The following is a 23,566-nucleotide window of genomic DNA, read 5'->3' as shown; positions in this document are numbered from 1 at the left end:
AATGACTATAACAACCCATCCCCGATCATGCAATTCGTAAAACTCATTTACTCTAGCAAATGTACAATCAACTTTACATCATTATTCAATTTTAGTATTCAAAATGAGTTATTGATTAAAACCACGACGAAACAGTGAATACAATTGCACATCTTTGGTAACGTGTTTCCTTAATATTATGTTTTTCTATATTTGTATTTTTAGTCCTGTATTTTTAGTTTGTTCTAATTAATTATATATATTCAGCTGGTTTACAGCACAGATTGTGGTGGGCAATAATACATTGTCCACGTAATGTTTAAATTGTTCTTTATTACAATCTTACACCACGAAGTCCTTTATCATGTCTAGTGACAATTGACAATAAACACGCTCATCTATTAAACTGTGGTTTACATCTTTGCTTTGTATTAAAAAAATGGAAGATGAGAACAGTTTTAGGGCACTCGACCACATTTATTAACCAAACATCAACTTGCAAGCACATAAGTATTTTTTTCTTTGACAGTGTATTGATTTTTGCCATAGATCGCCCCATAAGTTACAATTACTAGTATATCATTTAGTGTAAAGCTTAAAACCGTCGAACAAATTAGTAATGGGGAAAACATTGTGTTATCCTGTATTCACGTGGTTGGACCTTTTATCAATATGCTAATGTTATTTTGACCCTGGCGAGTGTATGTACTTAAAATATTAGACAAGTGTGCTAAATAGGGAAAAAAAGTTTATCTTGTTCAGAATATTCGAGTCCTAATAAAGCTTTTTTAAAGGTATACATACTCAATGTTTCGCACTTAACGTATAAATTACATTTTCTGTATATGCCAAGGAGAACATAGAAAAACCAACAATGTGTTTTCCACTAACAAATCACAAAACTCTGCACATAGGATGGTATGCTGCACCGGCTTCGAGACCATGATGAAGTATATAACATGCGAACGCAGAAAGCTGAATAAGTAGAACGTGCTTTTTTCTTTGTTTATCATGAGACTGATTGTGTTGGTGGCAATCTCGAGGAACACGGTCATACGACATTCAAGATACCTTCTAGTTATTGAAACTTAACAAATTTACACGATACTTCTACACTAAGGAGCCATGTATAAATTGTAACACGCCTATTGATCGATATTGAATTGAGCAGACCTTGGACAAGCAATGGTCAAGTAAAGGTCAGAAAAAACATATATGAACAATACCGGAATGTTTCCCTAATCAAATATTTACCAGAAATAAGCGGGAGTGAGCCCTTATCATCACTTCGATGGTAGTGAGCCCTTATCATCACTTCGAGGAGAGTGAGCCCTTGTCATCACTACGAGGGGAGTGAGCCCTTATCATCACTTCGATGGTAGTGAGCCCTTATCATCACTTCGATGGTAGTGAGCCCTTATCATCACTTCGATGGTAGTGAGCCCTTATCATCACTTCGATGGTAGTGAGCCCTTATCATCACTTCGAGGGGTGTGAGCCCTTATCATCACTTCGAGGGGTGTGAGCCCTTATCATCACTTCGAGGGGAGTGAGCCCTTATCATCACTTCGATGGTAGTGAGCCCTTATCATCACTTCGAGGGGTGTGAGCCCTTATCATCACTTCGAGGGGAGTGAGCCCTTATCATCACTTCGAGGGCTGTGAGCCCTTATCATCACTTCGAGGGGAGTGAGCCCTTATCATCACTTCGAGGGGTGTGAGCCCTTATCATCACTTCGAGGGGAGTGAGCCCTTATCATCACTTCGAGGGCTGTGAGCCCTTATCATCACTTCGAGGGGAGTGAGCCCTTATCATCACTTCGAGGGGTGTGAGCCCTTATCATCACTTCGATGGTAGTGAGCCCTTATCATCACTTCGAGGGGTGTGAGCCCTTATCATCACTTCGAGGGGAGTGAGCCCTTATCATCACTTCGAGGGCTGTGAGCCCTTGTCATCACTTCGAGGGGAGTGAGCCCTTATCATCACTTCGAGGGCAGTGAGCCCTTATCATAACTTCGATGGTAGTGAGCCCTTATCATCACTTCGAGGGGAGCAAGCTCTTATCATCATTTGGAGAGGAAAGCCCATATCATCACTTAGATGTATGTGAGCCCTTTTCATCACTTCGAGGGCTGTGAGCCCTTATCATCACTTCGAGGGGTGTGAGCCCTTATCATCACTTCGAGGGGAGTGAGCCCTTATCATCACTTCGAGGGGAGTGAGCCCTTATAATCACTTCGAGGGGAGTGAGCCCGTATCATCACGTCGAGGTCATTTATTTATAGCAAGTGTCTAATCGTTCAAAATTATACACAACGTTAAATCAAACGAGGCTTGCAAAAAACTAGTGAACAAAACTTAGGCATCCTATTGCAACGGTTGATCAAAAGCAAGCTCTTTTTTGGATTAAACGCTTGTGTAAGAAAATATCAAACTAGATTGAATTAAAGACAAATTACCCCTTAATATCATAAGCAAAACTGATGTTGTGTTCATATTCAATGAATTTTCGAACATGGCAAGACAATTTGAGTGATAATTCACTATCCTCTTGTAAAATTGTCGCAACCCTTATGATTACAGGAACTGTTGAAACAACATGTGTGACTCAATTTATCTCATACATTTCGGTCTGGCGTGGTTTTGCACTTGTAGGGAGAGGAGGATGTTATTGTTTGATAAGGTATTTGTAAGGTCAATAGCCGGTGATTTTAAGAAGGGACACAAACATCGTTAGTTTATCGTAAGCAAGATATAAAAAACAGTTTACATCAGTTTATGTATGAAAAATTCATTTCAATAAGCAAATCGAAGATTACATCTTTAACCTTAAAAAACAAAGGGTCAAATACAATGATAATCTGAAAATTGTAATTATACAAACATGCATGATTCTACAGTTTATACAACAGTTGTATAAACATATTATCTTATTTACTTAGTCATGTCGCAGAATTAGACAAAAAGGCATTACACATACGAATATTTCTTGAACAAAAATACTAAATAATAGTTTAAGTTGGACAATGAACGTTTAAAGACGCGTATATGTCAGATTTCTTTTAAAGCCAGGTATGCAAGTGTTTGTGTTCGATTGTATTAAGCAACTAGCGGATATGTATTACATGTATTTAGTAGGAACCAAAACATAAATTCAGACTGTTTTCCTTTTCAAACATTCGTAAAAATAAACTTTAAAATAATTAAATAAATTAATATAGTTTTTTAAATAAATTAGACATTTATAAATAATATCTAGTAATAAACACTTGTTATGTACACAAGATATTTAAATTGGATGGGACTTTTATTTCACATTAGAGTTCCACTTTAACAATGTTTTCAAAATTCAAATATAGGTCCAAAATGTGTTTGGCTAAAATATGTTACATCAACGCAGAATGCTTTATCATGATGAATATTAAAATTGCGCAGCTCTTTTCTTTGATAAATTTAGTTTGCCGGTTACGGCAATAAACGTCATTGTGGCTGTTGTGGTGTGTTTCCAAAAGAACACATTTTGAGCGAGTTGTGATATATATATTCATGACCCATTCCTTTTAGTTCATTGGGTGATCAATAAATACTTCTTAAGAATGTCAGCTGATTAGACGTCGTATTTTCAAAGTGGCATATTGTGTTATATTTTGTTTAACTTTTCCGGTTAAGACTGTCTAGCTTTCACAAACAGTTTACGCTTTCATCCTTCCGAATGTTGAGTCATGTATCGTTGTCCCAATCACACAGATTGCTTGGAAACTCACTCATAATACCATGATCATGTACAATCTTGTACACATTTTTTTTTAACACCCAGACTCCACTACCAGCGACTTTTGTGTTATATTTTGTTTAATTTTTCCGGTTAAGACTGCCTAGTTTCACAAACAGTTTACGCTTCCATCCTTCCGAATGTTGAGTCATGTATCGTTGTCCCAATCACACAGATTGCTTGGAAACTCACTCATAATACCATGATCATGTACAATCTTGTACACATTAGACCCCACTACCAGCGACTTTTCCGGAAACGCTAGGATACTCTATAAACGGCTCTTTCTCCTGTCCAGACCTTGCTGTATGGGAATCGCAGGTGCAACACTGGTTGTAAGCATCACCTTTCTGTCCCGAAATCTCGTGTATGTCCTCACACACAGTGGCAAAACACAGGTCCTATTTGAGCACTCATTCTGTTGACCACGGGTCTGCACCAGCCATTCATTGGCTGTCTGCACGGTTACATTCAGCAGAAAGGAACACTACGCACGTGTATTCTGATTTTAAAAAGAGATACTTATGTTTATTTCATTTTAACGACAATAATTTCGATACATCATTTGTTTATGAAAGAAGCGCTTAGAAAATATAAATAAAGTATAAACCAGCACGAATTTAACGAACATAGTTTTCTTTTGCGTCAGAGAACGTCCATTTACACATGTACGTTTTTGAGCATTCCATGGGTGTGTTGGTTGTGTGAGTTTTTTAATTTCATAAATATAAAAATTATAAAACTCCAGAGATATTATATGGTGATAAATTAGCGTTGATATCCACATATTTTTAGGTAAGGAAAGCGACTTATTGACTTTTCAATACATGACAAAACATTCCGCGCTCGTATGGACATACGCCGAATTTTCAAGACATTAACCCAAGTTGATTTCAAAAAAGGCCTTTTGCTAAACGGTGGTGACCGTTTAATTATTTGTGTTCTGTTTTGTGTTTGGATATACGTATGAGCCTGTTGTGCATAGGCCGAAGTCCGTATAGTGCAATTACTTCTTGATTGTAGCTAAATTGTCTTGCGTCCCAGACTATATCGTTTCAACAAGTTCCCAAGTAGTAGTATATCTACGAGGAAAATTATATTATGATGTATTAAAGGATGGCATAAGTTTGCAGAAAATACAGGGAACATAGCCTTTACATTTATTTTTTTGGTGCATTGAGTTAGTGTTATTTACAGTTACCAGAGTCATTTGTTTCACTGTTCAAAAACGTTTACATTGCTAACCATAGTCTTTGAAGGCAATATATTTTTAATAATTGTTCTTCAAAGCTAATTGGCAGACCTGAATCAGCTTAATATTTATTTAGGGTAACATTCAAAGCTAATTTATAGCCTCTCACATATTTTACCAAACGCAGATTAATTCTCAAGTGCCGGCTGATCGTGGGCTTCAGAAGTTAACGATTGCATCCGGGTTTATACATACTTCGGACTGCTTTTTGAGTGAGTCATAGTCAATGCGCCAATGCGTATCAATGGTTTGTTTTATACAATTTGAAAATAACCCCAAGTGTTTATACCTTTAATTTTACTTACGTTGCTGCATGTTTTGGACGGAAATCAATCAATCAAATCAAGTATGTTATGTCAGATGTCTACCTATCGCTTCTGCTTATAGATGTGTACTCATCATAATCTAAACAAAACTTAACACATGTCGTTTTTTGTAATATATTTTTGTTTAAACTGGAAACTTAAGTAAAAAATCGACAAGTGGTAAGTTTCAAATTGTGATTGGAACAGTATAATGAACATGAAACAGTCACTTTATGTGTTGCGAATTAGCATCCACAAATATTCATATGACCATTAGATTGGCCTCTCCTTTTTGCTCTTGTTGCCTATATTCATATGTATTACAACTCTGATTGAAACAATGAGAAGAACGTTGAACATCTTCACAATGACGTTCTCGTTTCGATCGAGTATGTGTTATGTATCTATCAGACAAATCAGATCAGACAAAGATTTACTTTATTTGTTGATAAAAAATTGTTTATTGGAGTCAACGTTATCTTTGCAATGATATACCATTATTACTTTGTATACCTGACACAACAGCACTTAACATCCCCCCCCCCCCCAGCTGCATCAAAAGCTAATCCTTACTAAAAAAACAGAAAGAAATTTTTATGGACCCTATATATGCCTTAACTGAGCAAATGTTTCAGTACTTTATGGTTTGATAATGTGTGCCCTGTACATTCAATGCAAACGAGTTGCATAGTAGTTCACTATGGAAAAATGATGAATTGAATAGTATCAAAATCAATGTTATTCCAAACATACAGGCTAAAAAAGTAAACTTGTTGTCAATATAATAAAAAAAAAACATAAATTATGTAAACGAGAGCAGAATTTACAATTTCAAATTGGTACCTTTTATTGCTTCTGCGGGTTAAAAAAAACGAACATACACACAAAACTTGCATATTACAATTGCATATGTCAGAGCGGCAACAATACAAAAGTGTCGCATTTTAGGCACATCCAGATCCAGGCAGTGATCACTTCTCCGAATAGCACGTCACTGGTAACCACCAAAGTCACGTGTAACACTATTCCAAATCTTATTGTTTGTAATTTAGTGTTTTCTATGAAATCAGAGACGCAGATATTGACGTCTCTGATGCAATGCAGCGCTAGTGTGTACATCATTTGGCTGCGATATACAATGTGTAATTACACTCGTACAACAATAATTATTAGTACCACCATATGACTTACACCGGCAGATAAGTAATATTGTGATTTTATAAGAAATATGCTCTGAAACCAATCAAAATTTCTGCGCGAAAGTTTCTTTCAAAGATTGATAAAGTCGCGTGTTACCGGTACAACTGCAAGTATTACAAAGAAATTATTTTGCAGAACGTACACTCATTCAGCGAAGCATAACACTGTCAGTCTTGTTACGTTTTATTTCAATGCTGACTCATGTTAATTAAGCCCTTTGCTTAAAGAAATCAACATGAATATATTTTTAGGAGGCTTCTACATACTATGCATTATCTGCATGTTGTTGTTTCTGTACACAAGACAGAAGTTGACAGCAGTTTCTGATGCCGGTTTTCAGATTTTTCAACGCACATACCTGGTTGTGTACATGATGGCAATGGGTATGATTATTGTTATCAGTAATACAGTAGACCTTAAATTCTACACAAAGGAAACTTATAAGACTGCTGTCACAATGCCCTTTCAAAATTTTCTAAAATATATATTGGTAGATAATTTCAAAGTAAACCGTGGAAACCTAGTCTTATTTTTAAGATGCGCAAAGAATTTAGAGATACTTTTTATATGGGCTAAATTCATTGGAATGTCTTATCAGGGAAAAGTCAAAAATGTGTTCTGGATCTGGATGTGTACGTCGAAGAAACCAATTCTGGCTTTAACTCGACGGTGGTGGAGTGCGCGATAGATGCACTATTGCTGTTTAAATACACTGTCTTTGAAAATGTCTATAGTTGACGAGTTCACAATGTCATCACTAAGTTTATTCCAGTCAATCACAGTTTTTACAAAGAATGAATTTTTAAAAAGAACAGTTTTTGATGGAATAGTTTCAAAACACTTGGAGTTATTGTTCACAAAGTTACACACAATGTTTTGGTGAATATAGCCCTCGTATTGTTTAGCCCTTATAGTACGTTTAGGCCTTAGTGGCTTAAGGTATCGTTCAATGGGAATGGCCGGTACGTGCCCTTCCACCACCTTGTACAATAGTGTCAACCTTTGGGCGCGCCGTCTGTCTTGGAGTGGTGGGAGTTCCAGCGTTTGGAGCATTTCGGTCACACAGCCAGGCTGTCTGGAGCGGTAGTCTCTGGTTATGAACCTTGCAGCTGATCGCTGGATACCCTCTAGACAGTCAATGTCAGATTGGTGAAAAGGATCCCAAACCACACTGGCATATTCTAGTTTGGAGCGGACTAGTGCTAGGAAGGCATTTTTGCAGCATTCTAGAGGGCAGTGACTGAGGTTTCTTCTTAGGAATCCTAGAGTGGAGTTAGCTCGCTTTGTTATGTTGGTTATATAAGTTTTCCATTCCAAGTCTTCAGATAAGGTGATCCCAAGGTAGGGGTTTTCTTGAACTCTTTTGAGGATTTCTTTGTTGATATTGTAAAAATAGCTAGATTTGTGTTTGGAGCTTAGAAGGTAGCATTTCTTTCCGTTAAATTCCATCCCCCATTCGTTGGCCCATTTGTGGAGGTTGTCTAGGTCATTTTGAAGAATTTCATGATCTTTGAATGTGTTTATGGGTCTATAGAGGAGACAGTCATCTGCGAAGAGTCTAATCTGGGACTTCACCCTCTCTGGTAGGTCGTTGATGTGACACAGAAATAGCAACGGTCCTAGCACTGTCCCTTGAGGAACTCCGGAGCCTACTGGAACATGGTGTGATTTCTCCCCGTCTACGACCACACACATTTCTCTGCGGGTGAGGAAGTTCGAGATCCAGGACAGGAGGTTACCCCGGATTCCGTAGTTCTCAAGTTTCAGAAGCAGGCGTTGATGTGGGACTGTGTCGAAGGCCTTGCTGAAGTCCAGGATGATGGTATCGACTTGTTTGTTTTGGTCATAGAAGTTGTGTTGGAAACCAGAAAGTTTAAATTTTGTTTTGTTTGTTTTGGTCATAGAAGTTGTGTTGGAAACCAGAAAGTTTAAATTTTCATCGATTTGTGTAAAATTGCAAAATAACATTACCAACTCATTCAGTTTTAGTTCAGAAGTCCATTTTTACCTCAAATATCGTTGAATTGAAGTTGGAAAGGCATAAATTCTTCAGTTAAACTTCTGCTTAAATTGCAAACCATCACTGGCCTGTAGCCATCTCATGAAACAAATTTGAATATGAACCAATCAGAAGAAGGCATTACGGTGTAACGTGTACGCGTAATTTTATTTAACATGAGCTTTTAACACCAACTTTTACCTTACTAGATCTAGTATGCTAATCTTTGTCGATTTAATAAGCATATGTTCAAAACAGATATGGTGCAGTTTCTATTCAGTGTTCTAAGTTTCAGCAAGTTTTTATGCATGTCTTTTTCGCACCTCTGTGTTGTTTTATTTACTTACATCCTACGTTACATAGGAGGACGGTATACTGTACGATCTGTATCAAATTTATTTGTGTACAGTATAAATAAAAGATGTAATTTATTTCAGAACTTTTTAATTGTCAATTTAGAAAAAAAAGCTAAATTAATCCAGAAAAGTATAACATCGGTTTACTATGTAACGCTCTGCACCACAACAGACGAACGCAAACTGTATTTTACGCTGTTTATTCTCCCACTTTAAACCAGATGCTTTACATCGAGGTCGTGTTATCGATTTATATCCACACAGCGAGCGAATCAAGAGATATTGAAAAATTGAATAGTGGTTGGTTTTAAATTGATCAGGCGTGCAAAATTCAAAGTGTCATTACATAATTTCTACGGAACATTATTGAGAAATGAATTATCTACACAGGTATGTAAATATTATTGCAATCCGTTGATATTAAGTGTCTTATATCGGGGTTTGAATGTTGCGCACAAAATCCTTGCGTAACAATATAGACAAAGAACGAAAAATTCCCACCATTAATTTGGTCTTTCCCCCTTTGTACGCTCCAAATATTACCCATATAAAAAGTAGCTTAATATTTAAGAGCATCAAAAATTTGGACTAGTGGAAACCAGCAAACATTACCAATAATTTATTTTTTAGTTACATTACTAAAATCTTTAGGTAATATTGTTCGTAAATGAAAGTTAACATCATCTTTATCAAGGCTTATGGTTAAATCAAAGGATGACTGCTTTCTGCAATAATAACAATACAGTTCAATGAAATAATTAGTTCTCTCCTCCTTAACGGATAAGTTTTCTTGATTATGAGGAAAACTGATTGAAACTGAGTCGCTGAGATTATTTTAACTATTCACATTAATGTTTGTAAAACTGTCACACTTGGCATCTAAAAATAACAACTGAGTGTATATGTCTATACTCAATAATCTTAACTTATCAGTCAGTTCCATGCTTAGGCATAGCAAAAACTAGTCCATATAAACAGACTCCCAGAGCCTTTGATAATTTTTGCTATGGCGGCTCTGGGAGTCCATATTCACTCGTTCATAATGACAAAAGCAAATCTGCGCACACATTTCGTGCGCATAACTAAACAGACGTCGTTCAAGACAAATTGAGGAAAATAATGAATAAACTTCATAAACATGTTAAATTTACCTGAATGGCAACCTACGGATGTTATCCTCTTCATGCACCCTATAAAAACACTCTAGCTGACATGTTTATGTTTAAATTTGAATCAGTGTACTGTATTCTGTATTGAATACCACATCGTTATCGACTTTAATAGGCTCCAACACATAACCCGACGTGCAAAATATTGGTGTACTGCGACCTAACCAATATTGGGTCAATTTTCCAATATGGCGGATACAGCGTACGAAAGAAAAACTAAGTCAATAAAAAACTATTATTTCTTGCTTTAATGGTACCATTTGATGAGTTTGTGGTTTAGACAGGTAAACTTTAATAAGTTCTTGCAGTTTCAGTGTTCCTTAACCCTTGCATTGTTGATAACATTTTGCAACCATGGACAAGAGAGAGCGCATTGCAACTCTCAGCAGCCCATTTGGCTATAAAGCCGAGAGTTGAATTATTGCAACTAAGCAAAAACTTGACAGCTAGCTCTCAGTGGTATCAAAAGTTGTTAGGCCGAAGATAAGCTTGGGCACAAGACAACAAGGCAGAGTAGCCGCATCATTTGGGAGGGGCGCAGGGCACCTGTCTGTCTAACTGTCTAACCTCAACTACAGTTCCAGTGTGTTCCCATCTCCTAGGCTGATTACCAACCAAATTCTGCACAAACTCATGATTGCCCACCTAAGTGATGGCAATGTGTGGGTGTATACCACCCATTTTTCATGTTTCCTTCAGTGCCCATTCGCCAGTGCAAATTCACAGTGTGCTGATAACTCAGTCCATGTCTCAGGGAGCAGTAAACTCTGAAATTTGTCATGATCAAGGGATGCTCTAACAGCGATGTAACTGGTGTTGTCTGTGAGCATGATTTCACTGTTTTCACAGCCAACTTGGCTCTGAAATAAGCATGTGGGTTTGCAAAAGAGGAACACCTGTGCTTAACACACAAGTTCTTCAAGAATTCTTGGGTTTTCCCAGCTATTAATTGTGGGCCCCCATCAGATATTATCTCTGCCGTAATACCAAATGTCACAAATATCTCACAAAGTCGTTTAACAAGACCTTCTTCACCTGACTCAGATTTGTAAATCAACTGCCAGTTAGAATAACAGTCCACAATCCCAGCATAGTTCTTGCCATTAAATGTGATGTTAACCGCACAAATCATCTGAAATGGGTAATCTGGGTTAGACTTTGCCATTGATGGCCTTGTACACACTGATCTCTAACCTTGGCAATGTCGACAGTGATATTAGGCCAATACACTGAGTCTGTGGTCCTATCACCCTTCGCACTGGTCCCTTGGTGGGCTGCATGCAGAGCATCAAGTAAAGGTTTGAAGAGCAGATGGAATAAGGATACTATGGCCCATGAGTACAACACCATCCACAACACAAAGGCCTGCCGCAAAGCGATGATATGGGCGCAATGCCCCAGGAAGTTCCCTGCAATCCTCTGGAAATCGCAGGAGGTGGATGAGCTTAAGCAAAGAGGGATCAGATGCTGTAGCTTTGTGGACCATATCCCATGTGACATCAGTCCCAGCCGCATTTAATGCACTTGAAGCAGCAGCTATTGTGGATGATTCGTTAGCAATATCACTATCATCAGTATACTGGTATAAACTTGTCAGCATGTCATGGTGAAATACAGTCATACTGGTAAGCAGTGCTTTCCACAGGATTTTCGTCAGGCGCCCCGGGGCTGATAGGGGTGGTTCGGGAGGGGTGTCCCCTCCCAACGTTGATTTTTGTTTAATTTAACGTGTCAATTAACGCTCTGTGGTGCGTTTTAACTCAAAGAAAAACAGCGTCGAAAGACGTCATTTGGTGTGCTATGACTCTTCAAAAAATCCCCCTCGCATTTAAAAATATATATACTTTTTTATATTGTTTAATTGTTTTAAAACTTTTCCGTACTGAGAGTAAAACCTGACTCGAACGATTCTCCAATACATCCGTTTTAACCCGACTCTATTACTGCATACTTACTACTATTCAAGTTTCTATTTATTATCCGATAATCCCGTTTATTCCGTTTGTATAAATCACTTTCTGGTAAATATTTATGATAAAAGCGCTCATTTATTTTTTTTGAACAAACCTTGCCATTTTTCTATAGTATCTAATAAATTTTAAGTGACTATTTATAGATTTGATGAAATATTGCCTCTGAACATGCGTCAATCCTCTGACGTGTTGTGTGCTTGCTAAAACAATACACGCGACGTTGTACATGCTGCATAATTTTCGCGCTCTTTTTAATTGAGAAAAAGATTCGACACAAAATAAATATGCACTACTATTTTGAAGCAAGAATATTTAACGTTGCGGTAACATTTACATTCGGAAGTGTGTTTCGGATTAAAAACGTGTTAACGTCGACATACAGTAAAGGGTTTCGGATGACAAATTTAATAATTCCCATTTGAGATTTTAATAAATAGATCTTTTAACAGTTGCGTTATAAATTTAACGATAATTTGTTTAAACACTTAAGTAGAATAAATACTAGTGTGTGTAATTAATTCAACGAAAATTTGTTAACGCATTACGTGTCGAATAAATGCCAGAAAAACGTTAATGGACATGATGAAATATACAAGTACTGGAATTAAATTGTAATCGCATAATTGTAACCGGGAGTTATTTGCACAACTTACTCGCTATAAGTAATTATTTCTTTACCTCTTTCAGTTAATTTCTTGTATTAATTACAAGAGTCATAGGTAACACTTGTTTACAGTAAAAAGGTGTGATGATGATGCCCGAAACCGTCTTTAATGTACTTTTTTATTACGTATATGGTACAAATTCTCGCTAATCAAGCTGCGATAAACTTTTACATCGTGCCCGACGTCAATCAAAAATAATGGTCGATAGTTAACCCCGCCCTCATAAGCATTCGCGTAACCGATTGGACGATGAACATCACAGTTTGACAACTGGAAAGTTACCTGATACATCCTTGTCAGCATTTAAATAACTGTGTAATGTGGCTAGAATAATGTATAGGCGCGTCATGCTATTCTCTTATCAGTGGATTATCCATTACCCCATGTGGTGTTTATAGCGATTACTTGTGAAAGTAGGTACCGTGTGCTCTTTTAAAACAGGGAATATTGATTCACTGATAGAGAAACCTTTGGTTTTTTTTCAATCTCCACTTTCTTTCACTGAAAAACACACAGGTCGGAAAATTTTAAATGGCCTGGGGAAAACCCTGCTGGTTAGTAAATGGAGCTCTGGTGGTTCACCTGGAGAATGCAGGCGCTCAGGATTGCTTACCGGGTATGTGGATGCCGCGTCAAGTCCCCGGTTAATTTTGTCAGGCACATGGTGGTGAACCTGTACCCTAGAGTTTTCTCTTTAAGGTTCAGCAATCATCTGCAACTTGGTTATTGAAAAGTCCCCCAAATATTCAGCCATTGATCTCAGGTAGCTGTCATAAATCAAAGTCAACATCTGCATTATGAAGGCTTATGGTTTAATCAAAGGATGACTGCTACCTGCAATAATAATTATACAGTGCAATTAAATTTTAAGTTAGTTCAACTTCAACTAAAATATTTAGTAGACATTTTTAAATAATTAATTAATGTAAATAAAAAATGTTGGCTTTGTAATCAGTGATAAAATCTATATCCAATATCAATCCATGGTCCACTAAAATTTATAATACCAAGAATCTTTAATTTTTTTAGCTTAAAATTTATTAGCTAGGCGGTTTTCAGAGAAAACCCGAGGTATTGTCATGGCCAGCAAGTCGTCTGCCGTCGGGCGTCCGCGTCGTGCTAAAACCTTAACATAGGCTCTGAAATCAAAGTGCTTCCACATACAACTTTAAAACTTCATATGTAGATGCATCTTGATGAGTTCTACACGCCACACCCATTTTTGGGTCACTAGGTCAAAGGTCAAGGTCACTTCTGACAAGCTTTCATTTATTCAAAACTGCACCCATAGCCGAGCGTTGGCACCAGCTATGCAGTGCTCTTGTTTAATCTGTTGCATTCATACCCTGGTAACATATGAAACATGTTATTTGACTGACTGTTAACTTTATGATACATTTCAGAAACTTCACATTCCAAACTGTTCATGGACTCCCGATCCTTTCATGGACTTACACCTAATAATTATCTATTCAAATTATAATGCCAGTATTTCTTTTATTATATTTACATCTTTACACACATGAAAACATCAAGAGGTATGTGAATTAAATATTTAATATGAAAAAGGAATGTGTAAGTAATTTCTGTTTTATTCTTTAACCTTGTACCATCTGGCTAAACTAGCATTACTGCTAGTTCTTAAGGACTAACACAACTTTAGTTTTCAGTTTGCAAATAAAAGGACATATTTCCAAAAAAAATCTGTTTAAAGAAAAGAGCTTGATATATTTATTTTGTTGTAGCTGGGGACTGGCTACAGGGTCCCCACGTATATGCCCTCTACGACAGCTATGGTATGAGCACCCATGAAATAGAGGTCCTCTTTGTTGCTGGTTTTGGATCCAGCATGATCGTAGGAACAGTTGTGGGGTCCTTTGCAGACAAATAGTAAGTGGATTATATGTTATTATATGGCAATATAAAAGAATTGTAGCTGTAATTTTTACTTTATGAGTTATTTATGTTGTTATGCCTAGTTTGTTGAAGTAATGTCAATTACTTTATAATGTTCATATGTTGCTTATATAAAAATAAATTTGGGCATTATACTATTTTAAGGAAGTTGTATGTACATAGGTTTATGCATTAATCCAAAAAAAAGTTGACATGCTGCTAAGTAAGAAAAACATCTTTGATATTTAAACAATATTTTTAATGTTTTTTTCAGTGGTCGCAGAAACAACTGCATTTTGTATGGCATTCTGTATGGAGCAGCCTGTATTACAAAGGTAAATGCATATCTCTGTACATCTTGTCTTGACAGTCCTGTTAGAATTTGTATCAGGATTTGTCTGCCCCTATCTATCTCCAAATATATATGGCATTCACTAATTTTGCTTTTATTGTCTATTTTATCTAAAGAGATATAGAACTTAATGGTTCCACCAGAAACTTAGAGAACTTCTGAAACTCCCACTATCCTTATCAAACATAAGTTCTATACAATGCATGTCTTGTTGATATATTTAGAGATTTGTTCAGAAAATCTTTAAAAAAATATTTCCATTTCTTTGTATATAAAGGTAAGAATATCCATAGTGCAACAGTAATAATACAAAAAAAGGAAACAAAATTAAGCATTAACTAAGCTTTCATACAGTTACAAAATTGAATAACTGATAAGATACAGTACTCGATGCAGTATGACCCACGCACCAACACTTGATGTTTTAGCACTTCAACAACTTCTGGGTGCTGATGCTGGGCCGGTTGCTAGGGGGAACCGCCACCTCAATCCTCTACAGCGCCTTCGAGTCCTGGCTCGTGTTCGAACACAACAAGGTACGATAAACATCTTACAAGCACTTAAACTGTTGTATCATCTGTACAATTGATTTTATATATAGAGATATGGATATAGATATAGAATGTGATGGTAGTATGGTGTTCTAAAAACTGGTATAAGTTAACGGTAGTAAGTTCAAATGCGGGCTTGTTTCTTGATCCATACAAACACACTGATAAAAGGTCTCATAGCACCATACTATTGTAAAAGTCCATTTATAACATACTGTTTTTGTTAAATTATTATGAGGGAAACACTGTTTTTGTTAAATTATTATGAGGGAAACAAAATAAAATTTCCAAATCTGTTGTATGAAACAGAAACAGAAAACACTAGTAGCAAATACAGTTTCTCATATCCATGCTATATATTTATTTATATATATATATATATATATATATATATATATATATATATATATATATATATATATATATATATATATAATATATCTACTTGCAGTCTGTTCAGGTTTTATGCTGTTTGAAGCTTAACAGTATCTAAGGGTTGGAAATGAAGCTGTTAAAACTTAAATCTAGTAGGAAAGGCCTTATATTAAAATAAACTTTCTACTAGACTACAAATGGGTCAAAATTTGGTAAAGGTTTAAACCGAGAAATATTTTTTTTAAATCACACAACTGGGATTGAAAGTTGTGCCTATTAAAATGAGTTATGCACTTTGTTGAAAACTTTTCTACACTACAGTCCCAATATCAATAGTGTACATGCAAATTGTACTTCTTCATGTTAATTTCATGTACATACTTCTACTACTTTTTTTCACAGGCATGTAAATTGCCATAGAGACAATATTTTTTATGCCACCAAAGGAGGGCATATAGTGATCGGACCGGCCGGCCGTCTGTCCGTCTGTCTGTCTGTCCATCTGTCCTTCAGTCACACTTTGCGTTTAGGTTTCATGTTTAAGTTTCGAAAAATGCTAATAACTTCTATGTCCCTTCACATAGCAACTTGATTTTTGGCATGCATGCGTATCTCATGGAGCTGCACATTTTGAGTGGTGAAAGGTCAAGGTAATTCTTCAAGGTCAAAGGTCAAAAAACATGTATCAAAGCGGCGCAGTAGGGGGGATTTTGTTTCTGACAAACACATCTATTGTTAAGAATTAAAATAAATATTTTAATGAGCATACAAAACTGTTTATAAAACAAGATCTACAAATACAGCAACTTTTTAAAAGATTGTGTTATTTTTAAAAACAACAAAAAACAAATAAACCTAATTATGTCTTTTACAGTGTGGCTTAAATTCAAATTTATACCCCCAAAAATCCTTTGGTGTAAGTAATCTGGTTTAATGTAATTGAAAATATCTTTAATTGTTAAATCTGGTTTAATAAATACCACCAAAATCAAACACTTCAATTTTTGATACATCAATCAAGTTACATACTTTTACTGGTGTATTAAACTACAAAGCTAAACAAACAATGGCATGGATTAACAATTCCTGCAATAGTATCTTATCACCTAACTAGGTAAAAGTTGCTATTACAAATAAAGCATTGGGGTAATAATCTCTGGCTAGAGAAATGAATAAATACTCAAAGAAGTGGGTCGGATGATAACAGCTGTGGAATGAACTTCCTTGTCTTGTCTAATTCCCCTGTTCAAGTAAAGAAGGAAGACACATGGGCTGAAAGACAAAGCGGGCTTGGTTCACTTTGAGTTGTACTAATAATTACAGCTGTATATACCATTCCATAAAAAAACACTATCAATGCCAACACTAAGGCAATCCAAACAGCAATACTCTATTTGCCATAACTGATGCAATTCAAAGAGCAATCAATTGCATGCCATCAGTGAGGCATTGCAAACAGCAATACATAATGATTAATCGGTGCCAACATTGAGGCAATGCAAACAGTACTACACTATCCATTTTTACACTGAGGCAATTCAAAGAGCACTACACTATCCCTTTTAACACTTAGACAATGCAAACAGCAATACACTATCCATTTTTACACTTAGACAATGCAAACAGCAATACACTATCCATTTTTACACTTAGACAATGCAAACGGCAATACACTATCCATTTTTACACTGAGGCAATGCAAAAAGCAATAAAATATTTATGCCAACACTGAGTCAATGCAAACAAAAATCTTAACATTTAGGCATTGCAAACAGTTTACGCAAAAACGAAACAATGAACTTCTATTTGTAACATTGAGTAAAGAAACTGTTATACTAAACATCTAAATTAATAAATTAACTATGAGTTGATTAACTGTTTTACCCCAAAACAAGGCAATGTAAACTTGTATGCATTACATTGTTAATAAAACTTAAGCTTATGCATGTAGAAGGATCCATTCCCAATTGAAACAAGTGTACATTTTTCCCGAATGGGACCTAAACATTCCAAATTAAAGGTTTCAAAAAAGAAAAGATTTTTTTATAGATAAGTCAGAACATTAGTAAATGTAAAATTGAAATCACTATTCTAAATTTTAAAGCATTTAAATGCAAAAGAAGAAGAACAAACAAAAATAAATGTAAATTATTGACGAACTTTGATTTGAATCTTAATTTCTCACAGATGAAATAAAAAAATGTCAAATATCTGAATTTGAAAAAAGATATTGCATAAAAAAATGTGCATTAAGTTAATTGTACTGGAAATGCATAAATAGCAGTATAATACCAAGTGTATAACTTATTTCAAAAGTTTATAGAATAAATTGCATTCTTAAATATAATAATCATGTTGATATTGGATAATAAGATGGTGATGATAGGGAGTTATGACAACGATCACTATGATTACGATTATAATTTTAAATACAATTTGTGGCACGATGATAATATTCACAAATTGTGATCAAAAGTTGTCAAAAGCTGCAGGCAAAATAAATATTAAGTGTTTCCTGTTCATTATTTGTATCATCTTGATTTGTTTCATCTTGAAGGGCTGATAGGTACTGTCACCAAACTTCCTGGGGGAAAACTGAAATTAATCAGTTGAAGATAAAATTCCCCTACTGTTTTATGTCAAAATATATTGAATTAAGTTTGCAAGCACTTATTTAAAGCCAACAAATTGATGAAAATAACTCATAGGGTATTTTGCATGGAACATTTAGGTGATTTTTGACACTCTAAATGAACGACTAACCACTTAGCTATACTTTATTACATGTGCAAATATAAGACTAGCTGATTGTAGAATGTTCAGACATGTGCAAGATTTACTGTTGAACAAGAATAGCTGTAGTGTTTTCAATGACACAGCCTGTCAGTTTTTTAAGAAATGAATGCATTTATTGCATTATGTCTCTAAGTTAGGCCATACCAATTTGAGTCTTTGTTTATAATACTCATGGTTTGGGGCTTTCAGATGCATGCATCGAAAAAAGAATAGATTAGGGTTATGAACCTGCTAAGTGTCACAAAAGCTATGGCAATTTATTTGAAAAATAAGATTATTTACAAATCAAAATTAATACTTCCTTACTAACTGGGGGATACCATGATGGTACTTAAGCCATCCTGATCTTTTTTAATTTTTTATTATCAATATACTTTATCATTTTTAGCTCACCTGAGCACAACATGCTCATGGTGAGCTATTGTGATCGCCTTTTGTCCGTTGTGCGTCGTGCGTCGTCAACATTTACCTTGTTAACACTCTAAAGGCCACATTAATTGTCCAATCTTCATGAAACTTACTCAGAACATGTGTCCCAATAATATCTTGGACGAGTTTGAAAATGGTTCTGGTTGATTGAAAAACATGGCCACCAGGGGGCATGGCAGTTTTATATATAGCAAACCTTGTTAACACTCTAGAAGTCACATATATTGTCCGATCTTCATGAAACTTTGTCAGAACATGTGTCCCAATAATATCTTGGACGAGTTCGAAAATGGTTCTGGTTGGTTGAAAAACATGGCTGCCAAGGGGCGTGGCAGTTTTCCTTATATGGCTATCGTAAAACCTTGTTAACACTCTAGAAGTCACATTTTTAGTCCAATCTTCATGAAACTTTGTCAGAACATGGTTGCCAATAATATCTTGGACGAGTTCGAAAATGGTTCCGGTTGGTTGAAAAACATGGCCGCCAGGGGGCGTGGCAGTTTTCCTTATATGGCTTTAGTAAAACCTTGTTAACACTCTAGAAGTCACATTTTTAGTCCAATCTTCATGAAACTTGGTCAAAACATGTGTCCCAATAATATCTTGGACGAGTTTGAAAATGGTTCCAGTTGAATTAAAAACATGGCCGCCATGGGACTTGGCAGTTTTCCTTATATGGCTTTACTGTATGGTAAAACCTTGTTAACACTCTAGAAGTCACATTTGAGGTCCAATGCTCATGAAACTTGGTCAGAATATTTGAACTAATAATATCTGGGCTAAGTTCAAAAATGGTTGAGATCAGTAAAAAAAACATAGCCGCAAGGGGGCGTGGCATTTTTCCTTAAATGGCTATTTACTACAAAACATTGTTAACACTCTAGAAGTTACATTTATTATCCAATCTTTATGAAACTTGATCTGAACATTTGTTCTTATAATAGCTTGAGTGAGTTTGAAAATGGTTATGGTTTGTTGAAAAACATGGCCGCCAGGGGGGGGGGGGGGGGGGGGGGCAGTTGTCCTTATATGGCTTTAGTGAAAACTTGTTGACACTATATTAGCCACATTTATTGGCCAATCTTCATGAAACTTGGTCAGAACATTTGTCCCAATGAAATTTTGCCAGAGATTGAAGCTGGGTCATATGAGCTCAAAAACTAGGTCACAAGGTCAAATATAAAAAAAACATGTTAAAAGTCACTTTTTGGGTCCAAAATAATCTTCATGAATCAGCTTGCATTTTTTTCAGAATAGTCTAGTTCCTTTGGCTTTCAGGTGAGCGCCTTAGGGCCTGATGGCCCTCTTGTTATAGGAAATCTCTAAAATTGTATTAAGTTTCTAAATGGTCATTTCTACAATCTGTTAAAAGGTCCGTTAAAAAAGTACTGTTGGGGAGTTTTCATTGTGACAATCAATTAACAATCCAATTCTCGCAGACTTTGTTTTTGGGGTTTTCCACTAACTTTATGTCGCTTTATTTTATAAAGATAGCCATAACAAGATTGAAGAATACCTCATTAATTATATTGTTGTGGCCTCATGCATCTTTTACAAAACATAAAGGAACAGAACTGATGAACACGTGGAAAAGAATTCAAATGGGCCGAGTTAATGTTTTTGGTTATGACACATTGTGGGAATGCTTTACTTAGAATCAAATATGTATGGGCTAGTTATGAAACAGCTGTGGACACTATTATATTCTATTAAAGGTCCATTTTCAAATCATAGATGCAATTAACACACCTTTCCTTTTTTCTGATACAGTTTCTATAAAGTACATAAAATTCTTGCAATTGTTTACTCTTTAAATTGCTGTTTTTCAATGATCAAAATTAACACGAGACTCTAAGCCCAGCCCTGGAACATTTTGAATTAGACTGTCTCAGATTCTCAAGAAATAATAGAATAAGGGCTTGCTTGGCCTAACTACTGATTTCTATGACTTCTTTACTAGAATCAAGTTTTAAGGGCTTCATTTCCAACCTTAAGATACTGATGAGCAGCAAACAGAATAAAACCTGAACAGACTGCAAGTTACTCACAGGCTGTTCTGGTTTTGTGTTTTTTGCAAAAGCCATTTTCACTTTGCTTCTGATGGGGAAAGGGTTTAGAAAGTTCTTTATACTTTTTTTCAGCGGGGCTTTGATTCAGAGCTGTTGGGCAACATTTTCAGCCTTGCTACCCTGGGGAACTCGCTGGTTGCCATAGCAGCAGGAATGGTAGCCCAGTTCTTTGCAGATTCTTTTGGATTTGTGTAAGCAGGCTTTATAATAAAAATCCTATCAATCATATAACATTTTCATTGGCACTTGGAAATGAGAATTGATATCTGAATCTGTCTCAAATTTCTTAAAAAGGTCGCATTGGCGTAGTGCATTCGGTGTCCACCCAGCAACCGGGAGGTCAGGGGTTCAATCCCCACTGTTTGAGCGTTCTTTAAATCTCCCACATAGACAGCAAGTACTGGTTCTAGTCCCAGGTGACGGACTCGAGAGCGTTTCAAATAACCCTTAGGCTTTCTGTGCAAGTTTGCTAAAATAAATAGGTTTGAAAGAGAGAAAAAAATGATTATTATAGATTTTTGTCTCCACTAGTGCTTCGTAAAAATGGCATAATTACATATAAGATAGGATTTGTAAATGTGTGCTGTGTCCCACAGGCCTGTGAATTCAGGACATTAAATTTGGTAATCAATAGATAATTTATCATCAAGTCTTTAGATTACAGCCTAATAGTTGTTAGCCTGAACATTCTGTTGTTTAAAAGACATTTATTTGTGATAAAAGGTCAATAGCAAGATCTTTTATGTGTGGCCTGAAAAAGGTGATATCTTAAGGTTTACTTTTACCAAGGTGTTGTCCTTTCGGTTTGCGTAGACACAAATTTCAGACGTTTTTGTGATATCTTTATGAATTATTGCGGAAGTGTTCAATGGCATTACAAGATTATCTTTAGTATATGACATGATTTATCAGATTGTAGCCTGGTGACACATCTGCCTAGCGTAGTTATAGTTAAAATACTGTATGTCCTGGCACTCAATGGATTGAACTACAAAGAATGAGTTAAAAGTATCTTGCTCAAATCTTAGCCCAGATTAGACTGTTTGTTGTACTCCTTAAGTGTATGGCGTAATCATGGTCTAAATCATACTTTGCTGTCAAAGATTGTAAAAATTCTTAACAGTAAAAATAGCGGCTGTCCTGGTTGTTACTTCCCTATTTTGTTATCAACATCTTGAAGCGAGTATATACTATTTCAATGTCACCATTTTATTTTATATAATAAACTATGATATGAATTTGAACAAGGAATATGATATAAAGTTATGAACAATCTATATGAGGCACCATCAATCAATGAAGTTTACGCCGATACAGACACAATTACTTGCAGAACAAAATTGTAAAAATGTATTAATGAGCAAATCTTCATATGTTATTTGGATTTTAACTTTTCCCAAAAGTGTACATGTCATTTATGCATGAATTATTTCTGTGCTGTACAGCAAAAAATTATTTGCAGTAAAATAAAACTTACTTTCGTTTATTTTGTTGCACTCCTTTTAAATGCTTATTTTAGTTTTATCTGTGGTAAAATAATTAATCAGATCATAAATTTTAAAACACTTTGTAACATGACATAAACAAGGTATGTTTAGAGTATTTAAGCTACATCATTTGCTCTTTGCCACCCCAGTGCACCCTTTGACGTCTCCCTGACTGTGCTGGCACTGATGTGTGGGGTCATACTGTTCACTTGGCCTGAAAATTATGGTAACCAGTCCATTAATCTCGGGCAGTCCATGAAGAACGCTTTCCAGACTATAAGAACAGGTATGGACATAGCCAGAATCTATTACAGGGTGCAGAATCAACAGTGATTTCAGGGGTTTACACACGGGCTGGGCAGAATGTAATCACACCGTTGTGAACTTTATTTTTGCAAATATCTCAAGTTATTGCAATACATTTGTAAAAATCTTAAATGCATAAAAAAAACAGTTTTTCTTTCAGTTTGTGCCTATGACTTAAGGTATAAGAATAAAATCTGTACAAATGATAATGAGGAAAAAACATGTTTTACTGCATTTCAAATCTTATTTCCACAAAAAAATCAAATTTATCCTTATTCCACACATTTTAACATTCTACTTGTCCCCATCAAGAATTATATTTACATAATTTGCAAATAGAAGATGACAATCCCATCAGTGTAAACATGCCAGGTTTATTGCCAATTAATTGGAGTTATCTCCGTTTAATGTGTCGTCGTCAGAATAAGGTCACCCATTCAAATAGTTAATGCAATTACAGTGTACATGGCACTAGCATCACAGTGTGCAAATAAACACATTTAACTTGGATGACACGTTAATTAGATAATTCTTTGAAGATATATCATTTGTTGCTCTATTAATTACTAGAATTGATTCAAATATTCTGCTTTTTGTGTTTTTTTTATGTCACCGGATTTGGTCACTGGAGGAT

At 35.7% G+C, this 23,566-nt stretch overlaps 1 protein-coding gene across 2 annotated transcripts in view; it reads left to right on the top strand.

Annotated features, from left to right (window-relative positions):
- The first annotated feature begins 6,652 nt into the window (after nt 1-6,652).
- LOC127879924 (molybdate-anion transporter-like) overlaps nt 6,653-23,566 on the top strand; it is a 36,550-nt gene continuing 19,636 nt past the window's right edge. Inside the window, exons 1-6 of one of the 2 annotated variants that reach the window (XM_052427035.1) lie at nt 6,653-6,892; nt 14,417-14,561; nt 14,842-14,902; nt 15,348-15,455; nt 21,212-21,330; nt 22,776-22,912. In XM_052427035.1, coding sequence (XP_052282995.1) covers nt 6,745-6,892; nt 14,417-14,561; nt 14,842-14,902; nt 15,348-15,455; nt 21,212-21,330; nt 22,776-22,912 — 718 coding nt within the window. In that variant the 5' untranslated portion in view covers nt 6,653-6,744. The remainder of the gene's footprint in view (nt 6,893-14,416; nt 14,562-14,841; nt 14,903-15,347; nt 15,456-21,211; nt 21,331-22,775; nt 22,913-23,566) is intronic. The other variant, XM_052427045.1, reaches the window with a different exon arrangement.

The sequence above is a fragment of the Dreissena polymorpha genome, chromosome 1, assembly GCF_020536995.1.
Source record: "Dreissena polymorpha isolate Duluth1 chromosome 1, UMN_Dpol_1.0, whole genome shotgun sequence".
Classification (NCBI taxonomy): domain Eukaryota; kingdom Metazoa; phylum Mollusca; class Bivalvia; order Myida; family Dreissenidae; genus Dreissena; species Dreissena polymorpha.
This window is presented reverse-complemented; position numbering and strand designations above follow the sequence as displayed.